This window comes from Miscanthus floridulus, chromosome 16 (assembly GCF_019320115.1).
Source record: "Miscanthus floridulus cultivar M001 chromosome 16, ASM1932011v1, whole genome shotgun sequence".
NCBI lineage: Eukaryota > Viridiplantae > Streptophyta > Magnoliopsida > Poales > Poaceae > Miscanthus > Miscanthus floridulus.
The window spans coordinates 5,807,845-5,832,853 of NC_089595.1; the positions used below are offsets into that span (position 1 = coordinate 5,807,845).

Genomic DNA, 25,009 nt, shown 5'->3' on the forward strand with positions numbered 1-25,009 from the left:
TCAACTTACAGTGTTCCTTTCGTAGTGCTTGTTTTGTGGGTCATTGATTCACCGAAGAGCCTAGACAAACCGAAATCTCCAATTTTGGGCACCATGTTCTCATCCAACAATATGTTTTCAGGTTTTAAGTCCAGATGGTAAATATAATTCTTCTCACCTCTTCCTTTATGAAGATAGTGTATACCCTCACAAGTCCCTTTAATTATTTTGTAGGTTGTGGGCCAATCATGTATGCACGACTTATCTGCAGAAGGGATACAAATGTGCATTTCTCAATGAAAAATTGGATAAAACCATTTTCGGCTAATCTAAATATATAGAGTATAATAGTAGAATCGAGGAGGTAGAGCACCAATATATCGTACCAGAAATATGCTTGAGAAGGCTTCCTCCCTGCATATATTCGAAGCAGAGAGCTCGCTCTATTACTAGAGCAAAAACAAGTTTTCCGTTGTGCTCAGTATGTTTGTGTGCTATCTCATAGCAGTATCGAATCAGCCGGATTACATTTTTATGTTTAACCTTCATAAGATTATTAAATTCATTTTCAAACGCCTCATCCTCAAGTCCGGGCACCAAACACTACTGGAGTGGTTGTGAATTTTCTATGCATTTTTTTCGGTACGCACAGAAAAATTATGATTTTTCTGTCGGTTCCAAAATATCCCGACAAAAAATACGAAAATCCATAAAAAATTGTATGATTTTTTTTTTGTGCGTGACAATACACACACGGAAAAAATCAGCACTCACAGAAAGATGCAATTTATTCTGTCGGTTCTTTAAAAATGCACAGGAAAAAATATGTGCACGTACAGAAAAATCCTAACCCTAACCCACCGGCCGCCGCGCCCCAAACACTCTCTCACGCACGCACTAGACCGCGCCCCCTCCCTCACTCTCTCCTTTCAGTGCCTCGCGACTTAGCGCCACGCCCCTCCCTCTGCGACTCAGCGCGGGGACTCCTCCCCTCCCCGAGCAGCGCCGTCACTCCTCCCATACCCAAGCAGCGCCACCGCTCCTCCCCTCCTCCCTCTCCCTCTTCATCGACGCGGCGGGCGCGGCCCCTCTCCTTCACCCCCGGATCCGGCCAAATCCATGGCGGGCGCGCCCCCAGGCGGCTGGATCTAGCGCCACCACCTCCATGCCGACGGCCGCGCGCATCGTCATCAACTCCGGCGGTTCTACTCTCCCTCCCTCACCGGTGGCGCGAGGATGAGGCGGGGCCGCATCCGGATCCATCACCGCCGCCGCCGACCGAGCAGATCCGCACCCTCCCCTTCTTCTCCCCCGCCGGTGCCCCTCCCCTCCCCCTTCTTCACCTGGCTGGATCCGGCCCTCCCTCTCCCGGATCCAGCCGGTGGCTGCAGTGGTGGTGGTGGTGGCCGGTAGCGGGGCGTGGTGGTGGCAGCGGCCCTCCCCTCCCCTTTCTTCTCCCCCGCCGGTGCCCCTCCCCTCCCCCTTCTTCTTCCCTGGCAGGCGCCCCTCCCCTCCCCCTTCTTCTTCCCCGGTGGGTGCCCCTCCCCTCCCCCTTCTTCACCCGGCCGGATCCGGCCCTCCCTCTCCTAAATCCGGCCGGTGGCTACGGTGGTGGTGGTGGTGGCCGGCGATGGGGCGTGGTGGTGGCGGTGGCCCTCCCCTCCCCCTTCTTCTCCCCCGCCGGCGCCCCTCCCCTCCCCCTTCTTCTTCCTTAGCGGGTGCCCCTCCCCTCCCCTTCTTCACCTGGCCGAATCTGGCCCTCCCTCTCCCGGATCTGGCCAGTGGCTACGGTGGTGGTGGTGGCGGCCGGCGGCGGGGCGTGGTGGTGGCGGTGGCCCTCCCCTCCCCCTTCTTCTCCCCCACCGGTGCCCCTCCCCTCCCCCTTCTTCTTCCCCGGCCAGAGTTCAGCTGCCTTGGTTTCTCAGTTCAGCTGTAATGCAGCGTGTGTGGTTCCTCTGACTGGTTGGCAAATAGCTGCTATTGAGTCTGGACAACAAGTTTGTCATCAATCCACTGAAACCAGTACCTGCATCTCCTTTCAGTGTATTAGTCATTAGGAGTACTAGGAGTTCAATAGCTGCAATCTAGCAGGAAAACAAATTTGTGCTATTCTGGAATTCCGAATGCATGTAGTGTTCTATCCATTTGCTTCTACTTCCTATATGACTCTAGACAAAGAAAATTAGTAGCCATGGTTGATCCTATCTGTTTTACCTTGCATCCATTGTAATCTCACTTTTTGTCAACTTCGTTATAGCTGTTTTGTATTCTTACTTTTTGTCAACTTAAGATGCAGTGCGGTGTAAATTGCTTGATGAGATGTCTCTCAAGGTTGTATTGAAAAATCTGGAAGGCTGGCTACTTACACATAGAAACAACTTTAGGTTTATATAAAAAATCTTTGTGGTTTAATTTGCATTTGCACATCCAAAATGATTTCGATATTACTGGAATGAAATTTAGGTGTGCATACTGCTGCTTGGGTTCTCTATTATCTTTTTCCTGCTATATGATGATTCTCAGAAACCTGCAGAATGCAGGTTACTTTTGAGCAGTCTCATTTACAATTGTATCTGAATATAGTAAGATTTTGTGTCATCTTAGCAGCGTGATAACAGGAGCAAAGCATGTTTATTTCAGCCAGCCTACAGGAACCATGCCAGTTGATTTTCTTATTATACTACTTTTAGAACTAATACTTGGAGCGTAATTGGCAACTGAATTATGCTACCTCTAGAATAAAAGTGCTATATACATTTAGAATGCTATCTTGGTTATGCTACTTTTAAAACTTTTGCATGCATGGATGCCATGTTATGTTAGCAATATTTTTCTTTCTTTTTTCCTTGATTTGAATATGGGGAAATCACATCACCAGCCCTTCTAAGAATCTAGAGAAATCACATCAGCAGCCTCCTATTGATTTGAATGTATGTTATGTTAGCAATATTTTTCTTTCTTTTTTCCTTGATCTTTTCTTACTAGTAGGCTAGTAGTGTAAAGCATTTTGACAGGAAGGACATCTTGTAACCTTGTATGTGCATCAGGTAAACCTTATCGATGGCTTAAAATATTATGCCGACGTATTCTAAACGCACAATTAAAGCCAACATATGTATCCTCTTAGTCATTTAGTTCTTTGTATCTGCATTTTGTACTGAATTTATGTGATATCCATTTACATGCCCATCCACTTGCAATGTGTGGTACGAAAAAGTAAAGTTAGTGTTTGTTTCTTACCTGTTGCGTATTTAACCAGTTGAGTATTAACAAAATGTTATCTGAACGCTTAGTTATCTGCAGGGGCTTTGGCTAAACAAATTTCATACTTTCCAATGACAAGTTACAACTATGGGATATGTAGGATGGCTTTTTTTTCTACTGAAGTCTGGAGGAACTTAGCAAATACTACCTCCTGTATCGCAGTGACATTTTGGTTTTGCCCTAAGTTCTAATCTGTGTTCTATGCTTTCTCAAAGTGTATTAAGGTTGCTTGTGTTTATAGCACAAAACATGTGTCTCGAATCAGAACAAGAGCTTAAATGTTTTTTTAGCAACATGTTGATAACTTTTGAGATAAAATAGCTAGCATGAAATCTCCTAAATATCGCTGATAAATCAATTAAAAGAAGCTCTCATTGAACAGGTCTTATGCACACTTTCATTATCTTCCAAATGTTCCATCTCAGTTACATATGACTCATGCTTTTCGAAATTGTCTTTCCTATTTCTATAATAGGAGTCAAAAAGTCAGAAATTCTCCGCAGCCAGTTGCAAGTAAGAACTATTCTTTATGCCCTATTGCATGATGGCTTGTCATCTGTTATTGTTCCTTGCAATCATGTCCGTCCACAGCTATGAAAGTGGGTACTATTAGAGGATATGTGTAGAACTTCAAGTAGAGAGACCTAATCTGTTCATTCCCAACTGAATTCTTGTTTTCATAAATGGCACCTGCACTAGTAAGCCATGAGCATGTGTGTTGTCTGAGCCATCTAGCACCTTTATGGCACAAGTATGCCTCTTGCCAGTTCTGATTCCTACTTGGCCAAACCCATGTTCACTTAAAACTAATTATTAATTCCACTGCTCACTTGAACTATTTATTTATTGATTACAACTTAAGTCTGTTATGTTGAGAAAATCCACCTAGAGTTCTTTCTTAGCACCTTGAGATTAAGCCTGTTATATTGAAAAAGCCCACCTAGACTGCTTCCATAGCAACTTGAGATGTTTGATCACCTTTCAGAGTGGTCTTCACATCCTTCTAGTCTGGCCTTTGCATTTCTCTGTTTTGTGCCTTGGGTGATGCCGACATGCATGTCTTGATTCCAGTCGCTGCTTCTCAATTAGCTCCTTTCTTTTTTTCTGAAATTTATTTATGGTGTAATAATCTTTTAGCTGTCTTATGACATTATTGGTAATCCCTTATCTGATTGCCATAACAGGTTGCTCGAGCAGAGGCTGAACATGCCATTCAACTTAGGCAACGATTAGATGGTGCCGTTGTCGCAAATGGCACAGGATCTAGTTCTAGTCTGCTAATGATTACCCCAACAGAACAAACAACTGCTATGATACAGGGTTCTAGAGTATTCATGTTGAACATGTAGATGACCAGATATCATATCTGTATATATGATATATGTGCTGATAGATCAGATTGATTCTATTTTTGACATAAGTGTTGACTCCATTCATGATGAACTACTGATTTGTGTATTATTTGAATGAAACCTTGTTGGTCATGCACAGAAATTACTGTATGAAAAATATATATTTTAATATGTTGTTGCTACTATTTTAAAATAATTTTTTTGTGTGTTTAACTCTTTTTTCCTATGAGGCTGGCTACACAGAAATATTATTTTTAATCTGGGCGAAATGAATTTTTCTGTGAGTTCACCTAGACCGACAGAAAAAAACATGTGTTTTTCTATACATTTATTTCTTTTTTTTGTGTGGATTAACACATAGAAAAATTAGTTTTAATCTGGGCGAACATAATTTTTCTGTGCGTGAGACCCACAGAAAAATTGTTTCTGACGGCAGAAAAATATTTTTCTAACGATATTCACATTTTTCTATGTGTTTTCGCACACACAGAAAAAAGCGAAATTCCAGTAGTGAAAAACAACTTCTTTACAGCAACTTCCTCCCCATTGTGGAGGCAGGCAGAGGGAGCCCAAGCGTCAGGAATTATTGCTGGATGGAAGACCCGATGCACCGGTTGACCGATTTCGGCCCAACACATCCAAAGCTCAGTTGCCCTTACTCTTCGGTGAATGTGCCACCGTCACCGTCAATTCCTGCTTAATGTGACGTGGTGACTGATTGGGCCCATGGCGCACCATCACCCTACATGTTATCTAAGAGCAAGGCCAATAAGCTTGGCTGTTAGCCAAGTCCACGTCATCTTGAGACAACACAAGAGATAAGTAATACAACAGCTTGGCTGTACAAGAAACACTCATGTATTTAAAGTCACTGAAGTACACCTGGACCTGCTGATCAATACTAAACACATCTCTGTAGCTACTTGTGTTGCTGGCACATTCAGGTCTATGGACATGTTCACAAATAAATCAAACAAGGTGTCGACTGAAGCAAATAAGCAATAATATTGTTCACTGGTAAAATATGATGGCTCTTACAACCAAGTTCATAGCATCAGATAGACTAAGGACACACACAAACTTAAAAGCTTAAGGAATAAAACATGGTCTACAGTGCAACTAAAACTTGATCAACAAAAGAAGGCTACTACCATGAGCAGCTATTACACTAATGACTTGGAAATAAATCTAGCATCCACAGTTATCAATTTATTTAGCCATATCTCTTGATGACCAGCAGCCACGCGCCGATGATACTTAGGTCTTTAGGAAGAACCCCCAACAGGAACCTGTAAGAAATGGACAAGTATATTAATGAACGGTATGACAAACAATAATAAACCTAATGAACGGTTATATCTTACATGTAAAAGAAAGAGGATATTGCAGGCACAACTAATTATTTCTCCTATTGGCAAACTTTTGCCAAATATGCTCAATTAAGTCTTTTTCAGTTGGGTATGTGTTGGTTGATGATGGATATCTGCTCTTCTACGTAAAATTTCATGAAATTTGGGCCACCACCCTTTTGTACTTCTGGAGGTAGAGCAATTGATGATCCACCATGCTCATTCAAGTCAATAGGAAATTTCACCATCTCTTTCTCATTTTCGACTATCATATTGTGGAGTATGACACAAGCTTTCATTATTCTCCCAATACTCTTCCTTTTCCACAGCCATGATGGACGACGCACGATATTAAAACGTGACTGAAAAGCACGCTCAATATCTTTCTTGCACCCTTCTTAGTTCAATGCATACAACTTGTGTTTCTCCATCTGAGGTGCTTTTATTGACTTCACAAAGGCTGCCCATTCTGGGTATATTCCATCAGCAAGGTAGTAGCCCGTGTTATATTGCCTCCCATTAACAGAAAACTAAACTTGAGGTGCTTGACCTTTAAATGCTTTAATGAATAACGGGGACTGATTCAACACATTAATGTCATTATTAGAACCAGGCACACCAAAGAAAGCATGCCATATTCTGAGATCCTGTGAAGCAACTGCTTCCAGGATTATCGTTGGGACTCTGTAGTCACCACGGGTAAATTGCCCCTTCCAAGCCGTAGGATAATTTTCCCACCTCCAATGCATGCAATCGATGCTTCCCAACATGCCTAGAAAGCCATGAGACTCATTGACCTGAAGTAGACGCTGCATATCTTCAACTGTGGGAGCACGAATATACTCCCCTGAGAACACCTCAATCACACCTTGTGCAAACTTGTCTAAGCACTCCAATGCAGTGCTCTTCCCAATCTTCAGGTACTCATCAAGGGCATCAGCAGGCGTGACATATGCAAGCATGCGAATTGCTGATGTGCACTTCTGCAGAGGCGAGAGCCCTTGGCGATTTGCACAATCTGCTCTTAGAGTGAAATAGGGAGACCACTCGCTTAGGGCATTGATGATTCGTAGGAAGAGATGCTTTCTCATCCTAAATCTAGTACGGAACATTCTTTCAGGGTAGAGGGGATTTTTAGCAAAGTAATCAGCTACAAGACATTGGTGAGCAGCTTCATGGTCCCTTTGGATACACTTCCTTGGACCACTTTGGCTATGAGAAGGTCCTGAGTTGAAGGTGTCTATCAGCTGTCTAGCAATGGAGCCTAGGACATTTTGTTGGGCAATATACTCTTCCATAATGTTGGCTGGATCTAGTTCCTCAGAATCATTAGAATAGGAAGAAGACGAGTCATACATAGTTGGGAGAGATGTTTGAGATGGAAAGAAGATGAGTTTCAGAGGAGAGGAGATGAGAGAGCAATATATATAGATGGAGCATAGACGATAGTTATGTGATTTACTAATGTTGACTGCATGATGGTTCCGCTTGTATCTTTCATACTGAGTGCTCTGTATGTCTCCAGCATAGCCGACTTAGCATTTTCTTTGGCTACAAGGTGGTTAAGTCTAGCCGATTCAAGCTTCTCGCCTAAAACAGGTTTCTAGGTTTTAAACATCTTTTCTCGACTTTCATTTGTGCCCTAAAGTTTTGTAAGCTGCTGTAGGACATCATCCATCTGTGAAGGACATTTCTTGGCCTCTTTCTTTGACTTCTTGTTGTCTATTGGACGAACTTCAGATTGTGCCAAAGAGGTCATGAGCTCTCTTACACTCCCCTCAGTATCCAAATTCCTTTTATTTGACTGCTCCCCCTCCACCAGTTGCACTTGCCACTTTGGTCCATCACGTAGAATCTTCCAACAATGCTTGAACGTAAATGGACCATCTTTGTATTCCTCATAGATAGCTTTGGCCTTCTCTAGTATCTGGTCATCAGAATGACCACTAGGCCAAATTGATATAGCCTCTTTCCATGAGCTGCAAAACCAAGTGAGTTTTTTCTTAATTTTCTGAAGGTGGTCCTTCAATTGCTTTGATGTTCTTCTTCTATTTTTAGGGGTGGTACTATTATACTCATTAGTAACATCTCCCCAATATCGATCAGTCTTCTTGCAATTGCCATTGATTGGATCATTTGAATTGTTCAACCATGCAACCACCTACAGTTCAAGCAATTTTAGTGTTGTTAGCCATGCAAGACGTATATTAAAATACAAAATAAATATATAATAATGCAACTCACCAAGCGCTCTTCCTCCGGCTTCGTCCATTGTAGCCGTCTGTCAATCCTAGCGCCATTTCCATCATCCTCATCATTGTCTGTCAATCCTAGCACCATTTCCATCATCCTCATCATTGTATAAATTGATCAAGGGCTGGGGTCGCAGATGAGACTCAGAAACTGACATTCCTGGACTCCTTTTCCCTCTACTTCCAGGAACTAAATGAGGTGGGATCGCTTGGGGAAGTGTCGGACTCCATGGATTATTGAAAAAACCGAGGAAACCACCAGGTGGGCGATTATCCACACCCCTATAGCTAGATAAATCAATCCACATGACTATAACAGCTTAAAAAGGGACGAAGTCAACTAAAACTAGAATACTCGTACATTAAAAAACAGGATTCCTTTCAGATGTGCAGAGAAATTTAGGATAAATATTGCTACATACTAACAAGCTCTAGAATAAAGACTAGTAACGAGAGGATCTCCCAACTTTCCACTGATATATTTGATGTAAAAAAAGATGCAAAGATGTACGCTGCAGGAGGTACTTGCCATTTGTTTGGATCAGAGTCGATGTCATCTTTTCGAACTGGTTGGGAAGACGATGCAGCGGCGCCACTACCACAGCTAGGCGCAGGCCACCACGGCATAGCTTGCTGGGGCACCGGTGGCCCGCACGAAAGGGCTAGGAGCTGCAGACCCCGGCGTGGTCTTCATGGAAGTTGGTGGTGCAGGAAAACACCCAGGCATGGAGGACACTGGTGGTCACTACGTGAAAAAAGATTTGTAGCAACTGAGTAATTTTTTTATAGGGGCGGCTGGTGATGGAGCCGCCTCTACAGTTGTGTGCTCAGGAGCCCAAAGACCAGTCGCCCCTACAAATGAAACAACAGGGACGGCTGGTGATACGAGTCGCTCCTACAAATGGGTCCGATTTGTAGGGGCAGCTCACTCACCAGCCGCCCCCGGTGTTGGTATTTGTAGGTGCGGCTGGTGATTGAACCGCCCCTACAAATGCTCCATGTATAAACACCTGCTATTTGTAGGGGCGGCTCAATCACCAGCTACCCCTACAAATGACCCACATATAAAAAAATTGCAGCACCTTCTTCCTCCTCGGGTCACTCACTCCAATCCGTTAAAGAAAGGTGGGGAGGCCTTAGGCACCTCCCAAAAATTGCTTTACTAAGGGGGAAAGGTTTTGGTCTTAAATCCTTTGGTGGAGAGGTTGTAGAAGGTAAGAAAATGCTATTCCACAATTTTTTTGAAGTTTTAATGGTTGGTTAGTGAGTAATTAGAGTTTTATTTTTCTCTCTCTTCTATGGTGATTGAGCTCTTTATGAAGCAAATTAGACCCAAGTTTTGAATGTACTAGGGTAAATTAGGTAGGGGAACAAGATTATACCCTTATTTGTTCCATGTTTCTTAATTTTAGTGAACAATTAGTTAGTTTTATGGATGTTTCATGTGCATGTAGATCTAGATCTAGGGTTTGGTTTTTTTATTAATTTTGTTTTTTAAATTTGTGTTTGATGAAATTGGAGTAGGGTTTGTATGAAAGATATTGGGTAAAATATAATTGTTGTCTTTGAAATTATTTATTGTAATCAACAAATATGTATTTTAATTATTTATGGATAAATGGGCCATTAATTAATTTTCCTCTACCATGGTGTGTTTGTATGCTTCATGTAATTATATTTGATTTATATTCGTATATATCTGAAGTATATACAATTATTCTCAAGTAATTATTAATTTGATTCATTTATATATATATATATATATATATATATCTGAATAAGTAGTCCTTTAATGTTTGTTTTGTTGTTGTTGTAAAAGATGGAGTACAGGAACTCTTGGATGTATGGTTCGTTAAGGTTCAAGGCAGGTTTCCATGAAGAGGTGGATAAATTTATTGAAGCCACAAAGAAGCATGCAACGACATTGACAGAGAATAAGGATACAATTATTTGTCCTTGTAAAGATTGCAAGAACCGTATGTCATGGACAGATGTGACTATCATCAGATCATATTTGATTATGCGAGGATTTGTTGAGGACTACACAGTGTGGATTCATCATGGTGAAACGGTTATTGTTAACAACGAGGATGAGGAGGAATACGACGACGAAAGTATAGAATCCCTGTCCCAATATTCAGCAGAGCTTGATGCACGAATGGATTCCGAGTTTGGCAATGAACAAGGTGGTGATGCTGGGGGTGGGATGGTAACGATGAAGGTGGTGCCAATAATGATGGTGGAGCACGTGTCGAGGAAGAAGATGATTTGAGCCCTTGGACCAGAGATTTTAGTAAATAGCCCAAAAGGTCTAGAAAATTTGGAAAGGGTAACAAAAGCATCGAAGGAGACTGTGTATGGTGTTGAAAAGGGTTGTCCAACACATTGTACATTGCTATATTTTGTGCTTGAGCTACTCATCCTGAAGGCTAAGTACGGCTTGTCAGACTGCAGTTTCAATGATCTATTGCATCTCTTGTCATGGGTGCTGCCACAACCAAACTTAGTTCCCGCCAACACATACCAAGCGAAGAAGGTCATAAGTCCATTGACAATGGGGGTTGAAAAAAATCCATGCATGCCCCAACCATTGTATACTTTTTTATGGCGAAACATTCAAGTCACTGGATAAATGTCCTCGGTGTGGGGCCAGCCGGTACAAGAACAATGACATTTACGGTGGGGACAAAGTCTCCACGGGGAAAAAGAGGAATAAGAAGGGTATAAAAAAGGTGGTATAAGAATCTCAGCCCCTAGAGGACATTCCATTAGGCAACGATGCAAAGCAGAGAAGAATTCCTGCCTTGGTAATGTGGTACCTGCCAGTGACCGATAGCTTGAGACATATCTTCCTAAACCCTAAAGAAGCCACAGTCATGACATGGTGGGATGATGAGTGCAAGGTGGATGATGATAAGATTGCACACCCGGCTGATTGTAGTCAGTGGCAAAGGTTCGATGAGAAGCACAAAGAATTCAGTGATGACCCAAGAAATGTATGATTTGGCTTGAGCACTAATGGAATGAATCCCTTCAATGAGAGGATGAGCGACCACAGCACTTGGCCAATGATCTTGACCATGTACAACATCCCAACGTGGTTGTGTTAGAAGAGAAAGAACCTTCTCCTCACTATTCTTATTTCTGGACATAAACAACCAGGCATTGATATAGACGTATTCCTCGAGCCTTTGATGCAAGAAATGGAGAGGCTATGGAGGCATGGGGAGCCGATGTATGATGCGTTCCGAAGGAAGGACTTCATATGTAGAGCAATAATATTTGTTACTACCAATGATTACCCCGCGCTGTTTGCTTTGTCTAGATAGATCAAAGGGAAGACATGATGCTTGGTTTGCTTGGATGATACTACATGGGTGTAGCTGGATGCATCAAAGAAGATAGTTTACTTAAGGAACCGATGCTTCTTAAAGACAAGTCACAAGTACTGCATCAAATTGTTCTTTAGATTTTATGACAACACCCTAGAGATTGAACCCCCTCTAGAGAGACATCATAACAGAGAACACGTGTACAAAATGGTGAAAAACATACGCATCGTCTGTGGAAAGAAGAATCCAGATGGGACGAACAGAGATAGAAGCACACCTCCTGTCGAAGGCGTACCTTTCAAGAAACAATCGATCTTCTTTCAGTATCTGCCTTATTGGCCAGACTTGGAGGTCCCCCATGCCATTGATGCTATGCACGTGCAGAAGAATGTCTTTGAGAGTCTTATTGCTACCTTGATGGACATAGGCAAGTCAACGGATGGCCTAAAAGCATAGAAAGACATGGTGCAGCTAAATGTGATGCCACAACTTCACCCAGTACCTGAGGCTAATGGAAAATACACTCTGCCCGTGGCGTGCTTCAACCTAACACCAGACGAGAAGAGAGCTATATGCAATTTCTTGAGGGGGGTCCAAGTCCCGACTGGGTTTTCAGCAAATGTGAAGAGGTTAGTGTCAATGAAGGACTTGTCAATAACACACTGCAAGGCTCACGATTGTCATGTGATGCTGACAGTGTTTCTACCTATTGCAATTAGGGCTATAAAGCTAGAGTTCTTGAAAATGGCCATCACCTGCATGTGCTACTTCTTTTCAAAGATCTCACAGAAGACGATTGGCAAGCAAGAGCTGAGTGACCTATATGAATTTGTGGTGGAGACACAAAACCAACTAGAGATGTGTTTACCTCCTGTTTTTTTATATAATACCACATCTCATGATTCACATGGTTCATCAGATATAGGCGTTGGGCCCTTGCTACTTGCATGAAATGTGGTCCTATGAGCGGTTTATGTCGGTTCTAAGTCGATATATGCATAATCGAGCATACCCAGAGGGCTCCATGATAGAGGGTTACAGTACTAAAGAAGTCATCGAGTGCTGTCAAGAGTACCTAAAAGTACAGAAAGGGATTGGTAAACTGGATTCTCGTCATAAGGGTAGGCTAGCTGGGAAGGGCACCAGTGGTAGAAAAGTGTTCATCGACCATGATTACAAAGAGGTGAGTCAGGCACATTACAGTGTCTTGTAGAGTACACAACTGATGCAACTATACATAGATGCACACTTGGCTATCATTATGGCGGAGAGAAATGGTCATTCGGATGATTGGATCATGAAACAACATAAGCAACGACTAACTACATGGTTGAAGGACCAAAACATACCGCCTGGAGAAACCATAGACTCTATTACCATCAGTAGGTTGGCGGAGGGGCCATCGAGACAAGTGACATCTTAGAATACTTATGACATCAATGGGTATACGTACTATACCCACACAAAGGATAGTAAATATATGAACCAAAATAGTGGAGTTCGAATAGAGGCTCTCGATGGATTGGGGTGAAAGATCCAATACTTTGGCATCATTGAAGAGATATGAGAACTTGACTATGGAAGGGATATAACGGTGGCCCTATTTCGATGCCGCTGGATCAAATAACACCAACTGAACAAGATCAGATTGGGAGTCTTGGACCTCGAGAATCTAGGCTACCAAGATGACCCTTGGGTGCTCGCTTCACATGTTGTACAAGTTTTCTATATGTCTGACTCACAATGTAACCTCCCCCCAAAGAAGAAGACAAAGCACGTGGTTGCCTCTAGGAAACAGCACATTATCGGAGTTGATGGCGTGGACGATGTTGAAGCTTACAATAACTACGATGAGATACCGCTATTCACCGACTTTCCTAAGATCAGTGTTGTGAAAAAGAACCTACCCAAAGATATATTGCCATGGGAACAAAAATATGTCAAGAGGAAAGTCGTTACATCGGGCTAGCTAGTTGTTAAACGTGGAGTGTTTGTGTAAGTGTGTGTTTGTAAGACTTCATTTATGCATGCGCCTGAGACTATATATTTATGTATGTGTGTAAGACTATATATTTATGTATGTGTGTGAGACTACATTTATGTATATGTGTGAGACTACCCTTTGCAACATCCAGATGAATCTATTTCAACATACACTTTATTACTACTAAAACTTTATGAAATCACTTAACACTTTATGAAATGAAGAAATGGCCAAAATAAAAATAGGAGATAGTGATGTGTTCAACAACTTTTATATTCATCACCTTTACAACTGAAATCATTTAGTGGTTGAAAATCAAGTTTGAAGCTGTAATTTTCTAAAATTTAAAATTTGAACTGTTCAAATTTTGTCAAATAAAAAGATAACCAAAATAAAAGTTGTAGATAGTGATGTGTTCAACAACTTTTATATTCATCACCTTTACATCTGAAATCATTTAGTCGTTGAAAATCAGGTTTGAAGCTATCATTTTCTGAAATTCAAAATTTAAATTGTTTAAAATTAGTGACAAAGATAGATGACTAGACTAAAATGATGGAGCATGATTTTAGAAAAATTTAGGAAAAAAACCATCACATTTGGAGTTAGTATGAGGAAGAAAAACTAGTTATAAGTTTTAGCCACAGATTAAAAAGAGAAATCACACATGTTCATTATTGATCATCATGAACGGTTGTGATTTTTCTTATTAATCTTCGGGTAAAATTTATAACTAGTCTTTCTCCCTCATACTAGCTCCAAATATGATGATTTTTTTCCTAAAATTTTCTAAAATCATGCCCTATCAAGTTTGAGCAATTCAAATTTTCAATTTGAAAAAAAATGATAAGTTCTAACGAGATTTTCAACCATTAAATGATTTCAGCTAAAAAAGTGATGAATACCAAAGTTGTATAACTCATCAAGATCTACAACTTTTATTTTGGTCATTTCTTCATCTGATAAAGTGATAGTAAACATTGTTCATAAATTAACATGTCTCTCGTATAGTTCATGAAACTATAAGTCATATGTGAATTTGTGAGCAATATTTACTAATACTTTGACACATGAAAAAGTGACTAAAATAAAAGTTGTAGATAGTGATGAGTTCAACAACTTTTATGTTCACGACTTTTATTGTTGAAATCATTTAAGGTTTTAAAATCTTGTTTGAAGTTGCCATTTATTGAAATTCAAAATTTCAACTGTTCAAATTTGGTCAAATGAAAAGATGATCAAAATAAAAGTTGTACATATTGATAAGTTCTACAACTTTGGTATTCATGAGTTTTTCAACTGAAATCATTTACTCTTTCAAAATATTGTTTCAAGTTGAAATTGTTTGAATTTTAAATTTTGAATAATTTAAACAAAGTCACATGACAAGATGGCCAAAATAAAAGTTATATATGTTGATGAGTTATACAACTTTTATGTTTACAATATTTTTATTTTAGGTCATTTAATGTCCTAAAATTGTAGTCGAAGTTTTAAAATTCAAATTTTTAAAATTCAAATTGTAGTCACATGACAAGATTGAGTTATGTTTACAACTTTTATGACTACAATTGTTTATATATATATTTGTGCATATATAGAATAATACAAAATATTATATACATTTACTTTGTGTTTTTATGATTTAAAAAATACATAATTAATAATTTAATAAAATAGAAAATATTTATAGGGGCGGCTAGATCAGGAACTGCCCCTACAAATGCATTTGTAGGGGCGGCTGGATCAGGAACCGCCCCTTGAAATGTATTTGTAGGGGCGGCTGGATCAGAAACCGCCCCTACAAATCGTCCTGGGTATAAATCCTTGGCACTCAGGTGAACAGGTGTTGGCCGCTCTCTTCTTCCTTCTGACGCCGTCAGGCTACCCAACTATGTCTCGCCGCCACCACCGTCTCCGTGCCCTAGCCACCGCTCTCTTCATGCCGCTTCCTCTCACCTCCGTCGTCCTCCTGTGACAGCCTCCGTCCCCCACCACGCTTCCTCCCCCAAACGCCACCTTCCCCAGGCCGGCCGCCACGGTGGCTAGGGTTTCCACGAGAGCTCACAATCTGCAACGGTAGTGAAGGTCGCCCGCCTCCTTCCCCTCCCGCTTCCCCTTCCCAGCGCTGAGGAAGACGGGCTGGCACCATACCCTCCTACTGTCTTCGGCGTGACTTCCCCCGCGGCGCGGACTCGCCTAGCCCCTGCGACTTCCCGACGGCACGAACTCCCCCAGCGACCGCGTCCTGTCTCAGTCCGCGACTTCCTGGTGAAGCGAGCTGATCTGAACGCCCCTGCTCTCTGCTCTAGGTATGCCTCCACTATCTGCGCTATCGTTGTGTTGAATTTCTTGCTAAAGCCAACTCATTCGCGAGCCTCTCGTTGTGGTCCATGAGTTTGGTGACCTCCCTAGACAGTGCTTTCAGTTCCACGCCTGCAACCGAGGCCAGCTGCTTGTGCCCTTATAATATTCTGAAACCTGTATGATTTTTTATCTTGTTAGGATTAATTGGTGGTGTGCTAGTGCCCTGAACTGCACTATTTCTAATTTCCCTTGCTTTGCACCATAGACTGACCAGACTGAAAAGGCTGTTTTTTTGCAGCTTTGTTGTAGAAGGATGAAGGCATTGTTTTTATGCAACGTACGTTGATGAGTGATGAGAGCGAGTTGTAATTTGCACTTGTTTTTGCTGAAATTAGCATCAATGCTTACTCAAAATAACTCGTAATGTACCAAATTAAATGTTCTATTCTGCACCCTGCTGCTGCTGAAGTGCTTGCCTCAATTGTCTGCTCAGTTTGTAGGGTTAGAGTTTAAAAGTAGACTTTTGGATATTTGGAGCAGGATTGTAAAGCTGAGAATTATTTGTTCAGTTGTTGGCTTGTAGGGTTAGAGTATGAACAAATAAGTAGTAACTGAATGTGAAAAGTAATCTTCCTGTATTGGCCTGCTGAATGGGATATAATATGAAAAAACTGAGCTTATATATAATAGAAACATTAGGATACATTATGATTACTGAAACAATGGACACAACTCTTTCTTTTGTTACTTCTTCCCTTAGCACTTTCAGTTCAATTTCTACACAAGCATCAATATATTTTACTCGTTTGGTTTCTTACAATATGAGATATATGATGGATTGCTTGATAGGAATCTAAATTGGACATTGCAGGCATCAATACATTCGAGTATTCATCATTTATTGAACATAGAAGAGTGTTTTTCATATTATTTAATAAGGCTAATCCTATTGCTTGGTCCCCGACATTAGCTGTTCTGAGTATGATTTAAGTTTGAATGACAGCTTATTATAATTTATTTGACTCAAATAATTTAAGCACATGAATGGTCACTCTATCAGTTAGCTAAAAATAAATAGTTAACCTGTGGTCACTCTATTAGTTAGCTAAATCACTACAACATGAACACCCCTCTTGCAACGCATGCATATCAGCCATTAAAGTACCTATAGTATAGTATGATAACAGTTCTAGAAAATATTTTCTGATCATAAAAAATTAAATTAAGAAAGGCATTAAAAGAAATGAATTGGTGGTGAACACCTTACTTTTTGGTGATCTTATATCATGTGTGAACTTGTGATGCACTTGGTTTGGTCAGAAATCATGTTTGACACATAAGTAAATATTTAATTTTAGTATTTTTATAATTCTGGACAGTTTCTAGCACTTGGTGAACTAGGCTTTTATAATTGTGTTTGCTGGGAATCATGTGAGTACCAAAGTTGTAGTTAACTTACTAAACTAGCTTGTGTTAAAATTTGGTGACATTTGGCCAAGTAATTTAGGAGATATGGCTGTTCTCAGTTTGAGTCCAGTTTTGGCTGCTCTCTATCTTGTAAAGACAGATTTCTGTTGTTAAGTGATTTCGACCTGGTAAAAGTTGGAATCATGCCTTGAGGTCTGAAAATGAATTTTAGGCAATTTCATAAGCTTTCCAAATTGTCTTGTTGCATGTCATTTGGATTTGTAAATCTAGTATATATCATTGCTGGAGCATTGCTAACACAACTCATGCATGCTTAAGGACATAGCATCTCCTATATATGCTATATAAGCTGAAATGAATTTTTACTTACAAGTAGTATTCAATAATGAAATACAACAACAAACCATGATAAAGCTCAATAATCAATCATTGGCTATATATTTATTGGATGTGTTATATTACTTCATTTTGATTAGAGTAGTATGCATGGTTGAGAGCTTATCTCCATCTATACCTCTCTCTCTCTCTGGTGTGTGTGTAGCAGCAGCAAGGCTGCTCGGCCAAGCCTACTGATCCGCCAGGCCATCCAGGCAAATCAGCCAAGTTTTTTGTGTAGCAGCAGCATCTCCTTCCTGTGCTGTGCGTTGCCTTGTGAAGACTAATTTTCTAATTGCAGCTCTTGGAATTTCTAGTCCAGCAAGCTGTTTCGTTCGTATCTTTCGCATTTGAGCTCTTGGAATCTCCTTCCAGTTTGACTTACTAAGTGGCTCCTGCTATACTACTATCATACTACTCATCTACTACTCTCAACTGCACTACTAAGTGGCTCTGCTCGTGTACTACTCCTGCTATACTACTGTTCTACTACTACTCAACTACTCTCTACTATACTACTACTGAACTACTCTCTACTCTATTACTACTCTACTGCTATACTATTGTCCTAGACTACTCTACTGAACTACTACTACTCTACTTGCTACTGCTAGCTACTCCTACTACTAGCTGGCTGCTACTCTACTCTCTTCCCTAGCTGCTGACTACTACTCTACTCACTTCCCTATACTACTAAGTGGCTCACTTCTACTATATCTACGACTACTACTGTATCTAAGTGGCTGCTGCTCTTAACTACTGGCTGCTACACTTCTCTACTCCTTCTCTACTCTACTCCTCTACTATTACTCTATCTACTATTACTCCTCTACTCTAATCCATTATTTACCACATCTAAGTTACTAGATTTTGATATGTAGGGGTCTTCAAAACATGTGGCAGCAGTCAACTGTTTTTTGGCTATTTTTCCTATCCTCTATGTTTGGGAAGCAGTAGTTGCTTTTTTACACCTTTTCCTCTCTATGTTTGTTAAGCAGCTGTTGCTTTTTTTGCCAAATCTCCCCTCTCCTCTCCTCTCCTCTCCTTTGTTTTGCCGATGATAAAATTGTCTAAGTCCATACATTATATGGAATATGAGCTGATGATCAAGAACTTATGAGGAACTTGGCATCATTAGCAGCTGCCCCTACATTACCTTCTCCTCTCTTCTCTGTTATGATGCCTTGATGCTCCAAGTTCAAGATCAGATGATGATTGATATGTTTCTAAGGCCTCTACTACTACTACTACTACTCATTTTTTATATACTGTTGTTTTATAGGACTACTTTAGTTTATAGACCTTTTTTATTTCTTATACCTTCTCGCGTACCTAAAGCACACTTTCTTGCATCTATTAGAACAAAGCGTGAAATAATGTCGCGGACACCAGACAGTGCAGCCCAATGCCCCGAGCATGATGAGCAGCCAACCTATGAGGAGCAAGCACTAGAGGACCAGCTTACTTAGAAGCAGTTCGATAATGAGTTAGAAAATGATCTAGAAGTGATGCTTACTCAGGAGCAGTGTGACGAGGAGGAAGGGGGAGCAGAAGGAAGAGCAGGAGAGGCTGCTGAAGGCGAAGAAGAAGAGGATGATGATGATGACTCAGAAGAGGGATATGTAAGTCCCAAGGATCCTTTCCCATGTGAAGCCAGAAGGAGGCCAATGGAGGAAGATTTGGATAAGGATTTTGACCCGAACGAGGAGGTAGGGATAAAGCCTTAACTTGTAAATTTTGCTAAAGCTTTGGCTGTGTTACCTCTGCTAACACTTTGACCTATCGTATATACAGGTCGCTCCTGAAACTCAGAAAAGATGATGTCGACGTCCGCGACATCTCGCTGGACAAGATAGAGTAGAGGAAAGGAGAGTAGAGGCAACAACCATAAAGATGGACATTGAGGCCTCTACTCCACAACCTCAAGACACAACCATGACTATCAAGCCTAAGAGCAAATGAGGGTATAGAAAAGCAAATCTATATCCAGATAAGGCATGTTATGTGATAACAGAGGTCGGGCTAGCAGGAGAGATCCTTGAGCTGAAGGAATTAAGAGGATGATTCCATAATGCGATCGGGCCCTAGTAAGAGATAAATTCAACCCAGCAATCCCTAACTGGAAAGAGGTACCAGAGAAGAAAAAGGATGAACTATGGGATAGGCAGCTGAAGCTCAATTTTAGATTTCCGGAGGGTAAGCACGAACTGGTAAAAAAATGCTTTCGGGATGATGGGAGAGTCATTTCGATGTTGGAGGTCGAAGCTCAACAAGAAGTATATCCAAAAGGGGTTAACTCCCTTCAATGAGTTTGACAAAATAACTCCTAGTCAATAGGAGGAGCGCGTGGCTCAGAAGACTTCACCGGAGGCATTGGAGCTCAGTGCCCGTAACACCGAGCTAGCGAAGAGGAACAAACACCACCATCATCTAGACCCCGGTGGCACTATGCCAAAGAAGAGCAATTTAGGAAGATGGACAAAGAGGCCACAACTACTGGGAATATCGATGTGACAAATTTGAAGGTACGCTCAAGGAATTAGATATATGCGAGGAGTACAGAATTATCCGGTGGTAATCTTAAGTTTGATAAGCCGGAGAACCAAGAGGCAGTATCAAGGATACTGAAATATGCTAAAGACAAGGAGAAGGGCTCTTTTAATCCTTCCAGAGAGAGGGACGAGCTTAGCCTTGGCTTAGGAAACAAGGAGCACACGTGCCGCACTAGGGGGCTAGAGAAAAGGATGACCTAGAAGCAAGGATTCGAAGAGGACAGGAACATATACAAGAAACATGGCAGAGACTGGGAGACTAATCTTGAGCTCCAAGTAAAGGCTCTAGTTGCGAAGGCATTGGAGGATCAAGGACTATCTACGGAGCCACGGACATTAATGACACCATCAGGAGAACTGGCATTAGTTGACAACCCTTCAAAAGTTCTTAGTAGCCAATATTCCACTGCAGCCACAACCCCTATCGATCGTATATGGGAACCAACTAGCTGCACCTTGGTGTTTCTCAGCGACCGGCAATACATTGTGATGGAGGTGGCAATGGGTGTGGCACATCCTCCCGGTGGCTTACACCATAATAATAAGATTCCACCGGACTACACTAGGGTCGAGGTGCATACCGTGAAGCCCGAGTTCATGCAGTGGAGGATAGACTACGCAACTCCTGAGGGGCTAGTGTTACTCGAAGAAATAATGGGGCAGTTCATCCTCTGGCACAAATGGGACATTATATTAACTGCTTCTTTGTCGCCTCCTCCTCTCCCAAATTTGGAGCGAGTTGTTGAGGTCGGGGAGATATTTTCACTGTCTCGTGACCACCACATTCCTGAGATGCCACATTCTTCCCCGCCTCCTAGCGAGCATGTGCCTTCTCCAGCTCGTATCGAGTAAGTGCATGAAGAGATGTCACAGTCTTCTCAACAAGCACAGCCGATATATGAACAATGAGTGCCTCCTGAAGAAGGAGATGCACAAGAAGATGAGGACATGCCTGAATGGGAACTTCGAAAGAAGCATCCAATCACCATAAGACCAATTTATGTTCTGATGAAAGACGTCTCATCGATGTCCAAGTGGTATTCCGATGACCAGTTCAAGCCGGGTATATAGACCCTCAAGCTATAGCACAAACAAATTTTAATTACCCTAAACAATGGCTACTGGATGCCAAAGAGCTAACTGCTAGAAAGACTCTTTGGGAGAAAGAGCACATCCTTACGGCGAAACTAAGGGAAGAGTCCCTTAAGGTTGCAGCATACATTGCCCTGGCTTTCAAAATTCTCCAATAGTACTCTACTATATGGCTACCATACAACTTCGAGTAAGTTCAACTCTATACTTAAAGCTTTGTTTGATATATTTTATTCGATGCAAAAGAGCTTATCTAGTTCTATGATTAAATCCAAGCAGCAACCACTGGATTTGTATAGGCGTCGATGTCGGGAGGAGCATGGTATGGGTCTTTGATTCAATAGATAGGGACCTAGTGACATACAAAGACTTCATATCGATTCTCAAGACGTATACATATCGACAATCCTCATTAGCTTATATGTTTGTATACATACTTGTAACGTTCACTTTTGGATACTAAGAAGTTGTATTTGCTAAAATAATTTGAACAGGGCATTTAGGTTCTATGTCACTAAACATCATGGAAGGCATGATCCAGCAAGGAAGGAAAAGCTGGCTATAAAAACACTATGTGCGGTAAGTGTAACTTACTTCTTTAGTACTCCATTACATGGCTGTCAAAAGCATTACTTAACATTTTCATATGCAAAACACACAGTGCCCCAAGTAGAAGCCTGGGAGTGTACATTATGGATACTATATATGTTCTATGATGAGTAACACCAGTGCCTACAGGAGACACCCCTTAAGGGTAAGTTTGAACCTCTTCACCCGTAGTATAAAAACTTCATACATGGTATGAAATACTAAACCGAAACTTGTTCTCTTGTAGTGGAAAGAAGAGAAAGAAATGAAAAGACACCCATACAAGGATGACCAACTCTTAGATCTCGTCGGCGACCTTTGCAACTTTATATTGGACCAGATTATACACGTCAAAGGCACCTACCATGACCAAGAGTCCGACTTAGGTAGAAATTCTTAGTACCAACACCTTCGTGAGACTGAAAGGATAGCTCTAGGACATTGATAACAATGTGTACGGAATTTGACATTGGTTTTACCTTGTGAATTATGTTTATTTAATGATGGATTGTATATATTCTTATGAATTGGACTTGTAATTATAGTTTATATAATACTCTTGTCCTTGTAGTTTATATAATACTCTTGAGCGAACATGGTTTGGAACGTTGGTCACGGAGCGTTCGGCGGGATTATTGTAACACCCAAAAATTTGCATCACTTTGAAATAAGTGAATTTGAATTATTAGTGATTTTGTGAGCATGCAAATCTAGTTAAATAAATATTTTTTTGTGAAATTAAAATTCAACCTAAGGCTAGAGACATGTTGATGCACTCATGCTGGAGCATATTTTATTTGTGATGGACTGGTTTTGTTGCATGTGAAAAGGAATTCAAATCCCTTTTGAAAATCCATTTGAAAATTCTGGAAATAAAAAGGAAAAAAATGGAAATTCCTTCTTCTCTGTTCTGGCCACGAGGCCCATCTTTCCCTCTGGCCCAGGGCGCAGCAGACCTCCTTCCTCCTCTTTCTTGGGCCGAAGTCGAGGCCCAACTCACGGCAGCCCACTGCGGCGGCAGCCCTCCTCTCTCTCTATCTTGCTGACGAGGCTGGCCCGCACGTAAGGGGTGTCTTCCTCCTCGAACCGAACTCGGGTCGGACATGGCACCGACCGAGCCACGCGCTTCCTCACGTCCTGGTGCAACCCGCACGTCCGCGCGTCCATAAATAGTGCACGCGTCCACGTCATCTTTCGATCTCTGCTGCACCCGCCGCCTCGCTTTGGTGTAACAGTAGCCGCCATAGCCCTAAGCGGCCGCTGTTGCCGTCGATTCGCCGTTCCCGCCGCTCGATCCTCTCCATAAGCCGTCGTACGAGCTCCATGTGGTTCTCTCGGAGATGTCAAACCTTTCTCCTTTCTTTTTTGTGCTTTGGTTCGCTCTCTCATGGTCACCGCCGTACGCAGGAAACCATCGTCCGCCTTTCGCAGCCGCGCGCCATCTGCCTTCCGCAGCCGCGCGCCGTCCGTAACTGGTCTCCGCCTCCATCTTCAAGCTAGGTGAGTTTGCCTTGAGCTCCGCAGTCGATTCATCCCAGTCCCGTGCCGTTTGGCAACTTTCGGCCATGGCGCCACCGCGGTTCCTTTCTTCTCTGGTGACTGCGCCGCCACCCGATGCCTTGATCCGATCCCAGCCATCCAAGTCATATCGGACGGCCAGGAATCGAGGGTACCCTTTCGTCGGCAATCTTCATAAAGAGCCCCTACATTTCTCAATAATTGAACCCGCAGTCCAAAACATAATCCGGAGAATACGTTTTCTCTTTTGGAAAACATATTTTTCATTTAACAGATTCAAAATCAAGTTACATTTAATTACAGTTTTGCCACTGATTTCAAATGCTTATAAAATGCTCGTTTTAACTCCAAATTGATCCGTTCAACTTGCGTTAGATTCGTCTTTTCGAGATCTATCTGTTCATATAATTTGTCACCATGTTTTTGAACTTTAAATTTTGAGTTTAGATTTAATCTATTTCTTTAACAGGGAAACTTGTTTTAATCATAACTTTCTCATTGTAACTCCGTTTTTCGTGATCTTCGCGTCTGTGTGATCGTAGCAATGTGTAGAATAGTTTTATGAACTTTTCAAAACTGTTTGTCTCTGTTGGTGTACTGTTCTAATTAAATTTATTTGTTTGCCTCGTGTATGATTGCTCGGATGATTGTATGTTGCTGCTTGGTGATGTTGATCGAGTTCAGACGGTGAGGTTTACGTTGGTGATCAAGAGAACTTCTACGACCAGCAAGACCAGCAAGACTTTCAGGAGAACTTTGATCAAGGCAAGTATAGCTAAGGACCTTCCTTGTTGTCCTATTCATGATGCTCACTAAAATACATATGCATGTGTCTTCCTTGCTACCTATGGTAGGATTTCTTAGATTTTGAATACTCAATTACCTTGTCACCCTAGGAGGTTTGCATTGGGTAGTTCTATTGCTAGTGCAATAATCATGATCTTGAAACTTGATTAATGAATATGTTATAAACATAAACAAGATGACTTTTTAGCAATAGAAGGACTTGTCTTGTAACTGATTATCCGAGATTAACATACAGCTGTGAGGGCTATATGGCTCTGGCTCTAGTTATTTGAGAAACCCTTTTCTAGCTGATTAGAGGTCTGCGAGTTGGGTATAGGACAGCCTCTGTCCTATTGAGCCTAGCTTTGGAAGCGGCCTTTTTCTTTATTTTTGGAAGGGGGTTCCTATATCTGATGACCCTGCGGCCCTGGCCGGTTAGACGAGCTCTTAGGTAGCTCTATATGATTTCTGGTGTTTTGGACCTTGCAAACCCATACATTTGGAAATCATGACTCACAGTGAAAGTGTACACCTCTGCGCAGAGTTAACAAACTGGTATACTAGCCGTACTCACGGATACGAGCGGCCTTGAAACACTTACATTAAGGGATAATGACTTTTACTTGTTAAGATGATCATTTATGTTTGTTTAAGATATTGATTATTCATGTTCATTGATCATGTGTTATGGGATTATTGCTACCTTGATGTTAATAAATGCTAAACTTGATGATGACTTAAATGCTAACCGCAGTAAAACAGTGTCAGCTATTTGAGCCTCATGAACCCTTAGTTATCTTGTTAAGTACAACATGTACTTATGCCTTGCTTTATCTTTTATGTTGGACAAA

General features: G+C 41.5%; 2 protein-coding genes across 2 annotated transcripts; both read right to left on the reverse strand.

Annotated features, from left to right (window-relative positions):
• Positions 1 to 6,474: 6,474 nt before the first annotated feature.
• Positions 6,475 to 7,056, reverse strand: LOC136513230 (uncharacterized). The gene has a single exon (XM_066507228.1). The coding sequence runs from the start codon at positions 7,054 to 7,056 to the stop codon at positions 6,475 to 6,477; it is 582 nt and encodes a 193-aa protein (XP_066363325.1).
• Positions 7,057 to 7,586: 530 nt separating this feature from the next.
• On the reverse strand, positions 7,587 to 8,299 carry LOC136510187 (glutathione S-transferase T3-like). The gene is made up of 2 exons (XM_066504733.1): positions 8,189 to 8,299; positions 7,587 to 8,105 (listed from the first exon to the last, which is right to left on the reverse strand). Exons 1-2 carry the CDS (start codon positions 8,297 to 8,299, stop codon positions 7,587 to 7,589), a joined length of 630 nt encoding a protein of 209 aa, XP_066360830.1.
• Positions 8,300 to 25,009: the final 16,710 nt, after the last annotated feature.

Coding starts and splice junctions, on each gene's coding strand:
- LOC136510187 (XM_066504733.1), bottom strand. CDS start 8,299: ATGAGGATGATGGAAATGGTGCTAGGATTGACAGACAATGATGAGGAT. Junction 8,106..8,188: donor AGCCGGAGGAAGAGCGCTTG/GTGAGTTGCATT, acceptor CTTGAACTGTAG/GTGGTTGCATGGTTGAACAA.
- LOC136513230 (XM_066507228.1), bottom strand. CDS start 7,056: ATGTTCCGTACTAGATTTAGGATGAGAAAGCATCTCTTCCTACGAATC.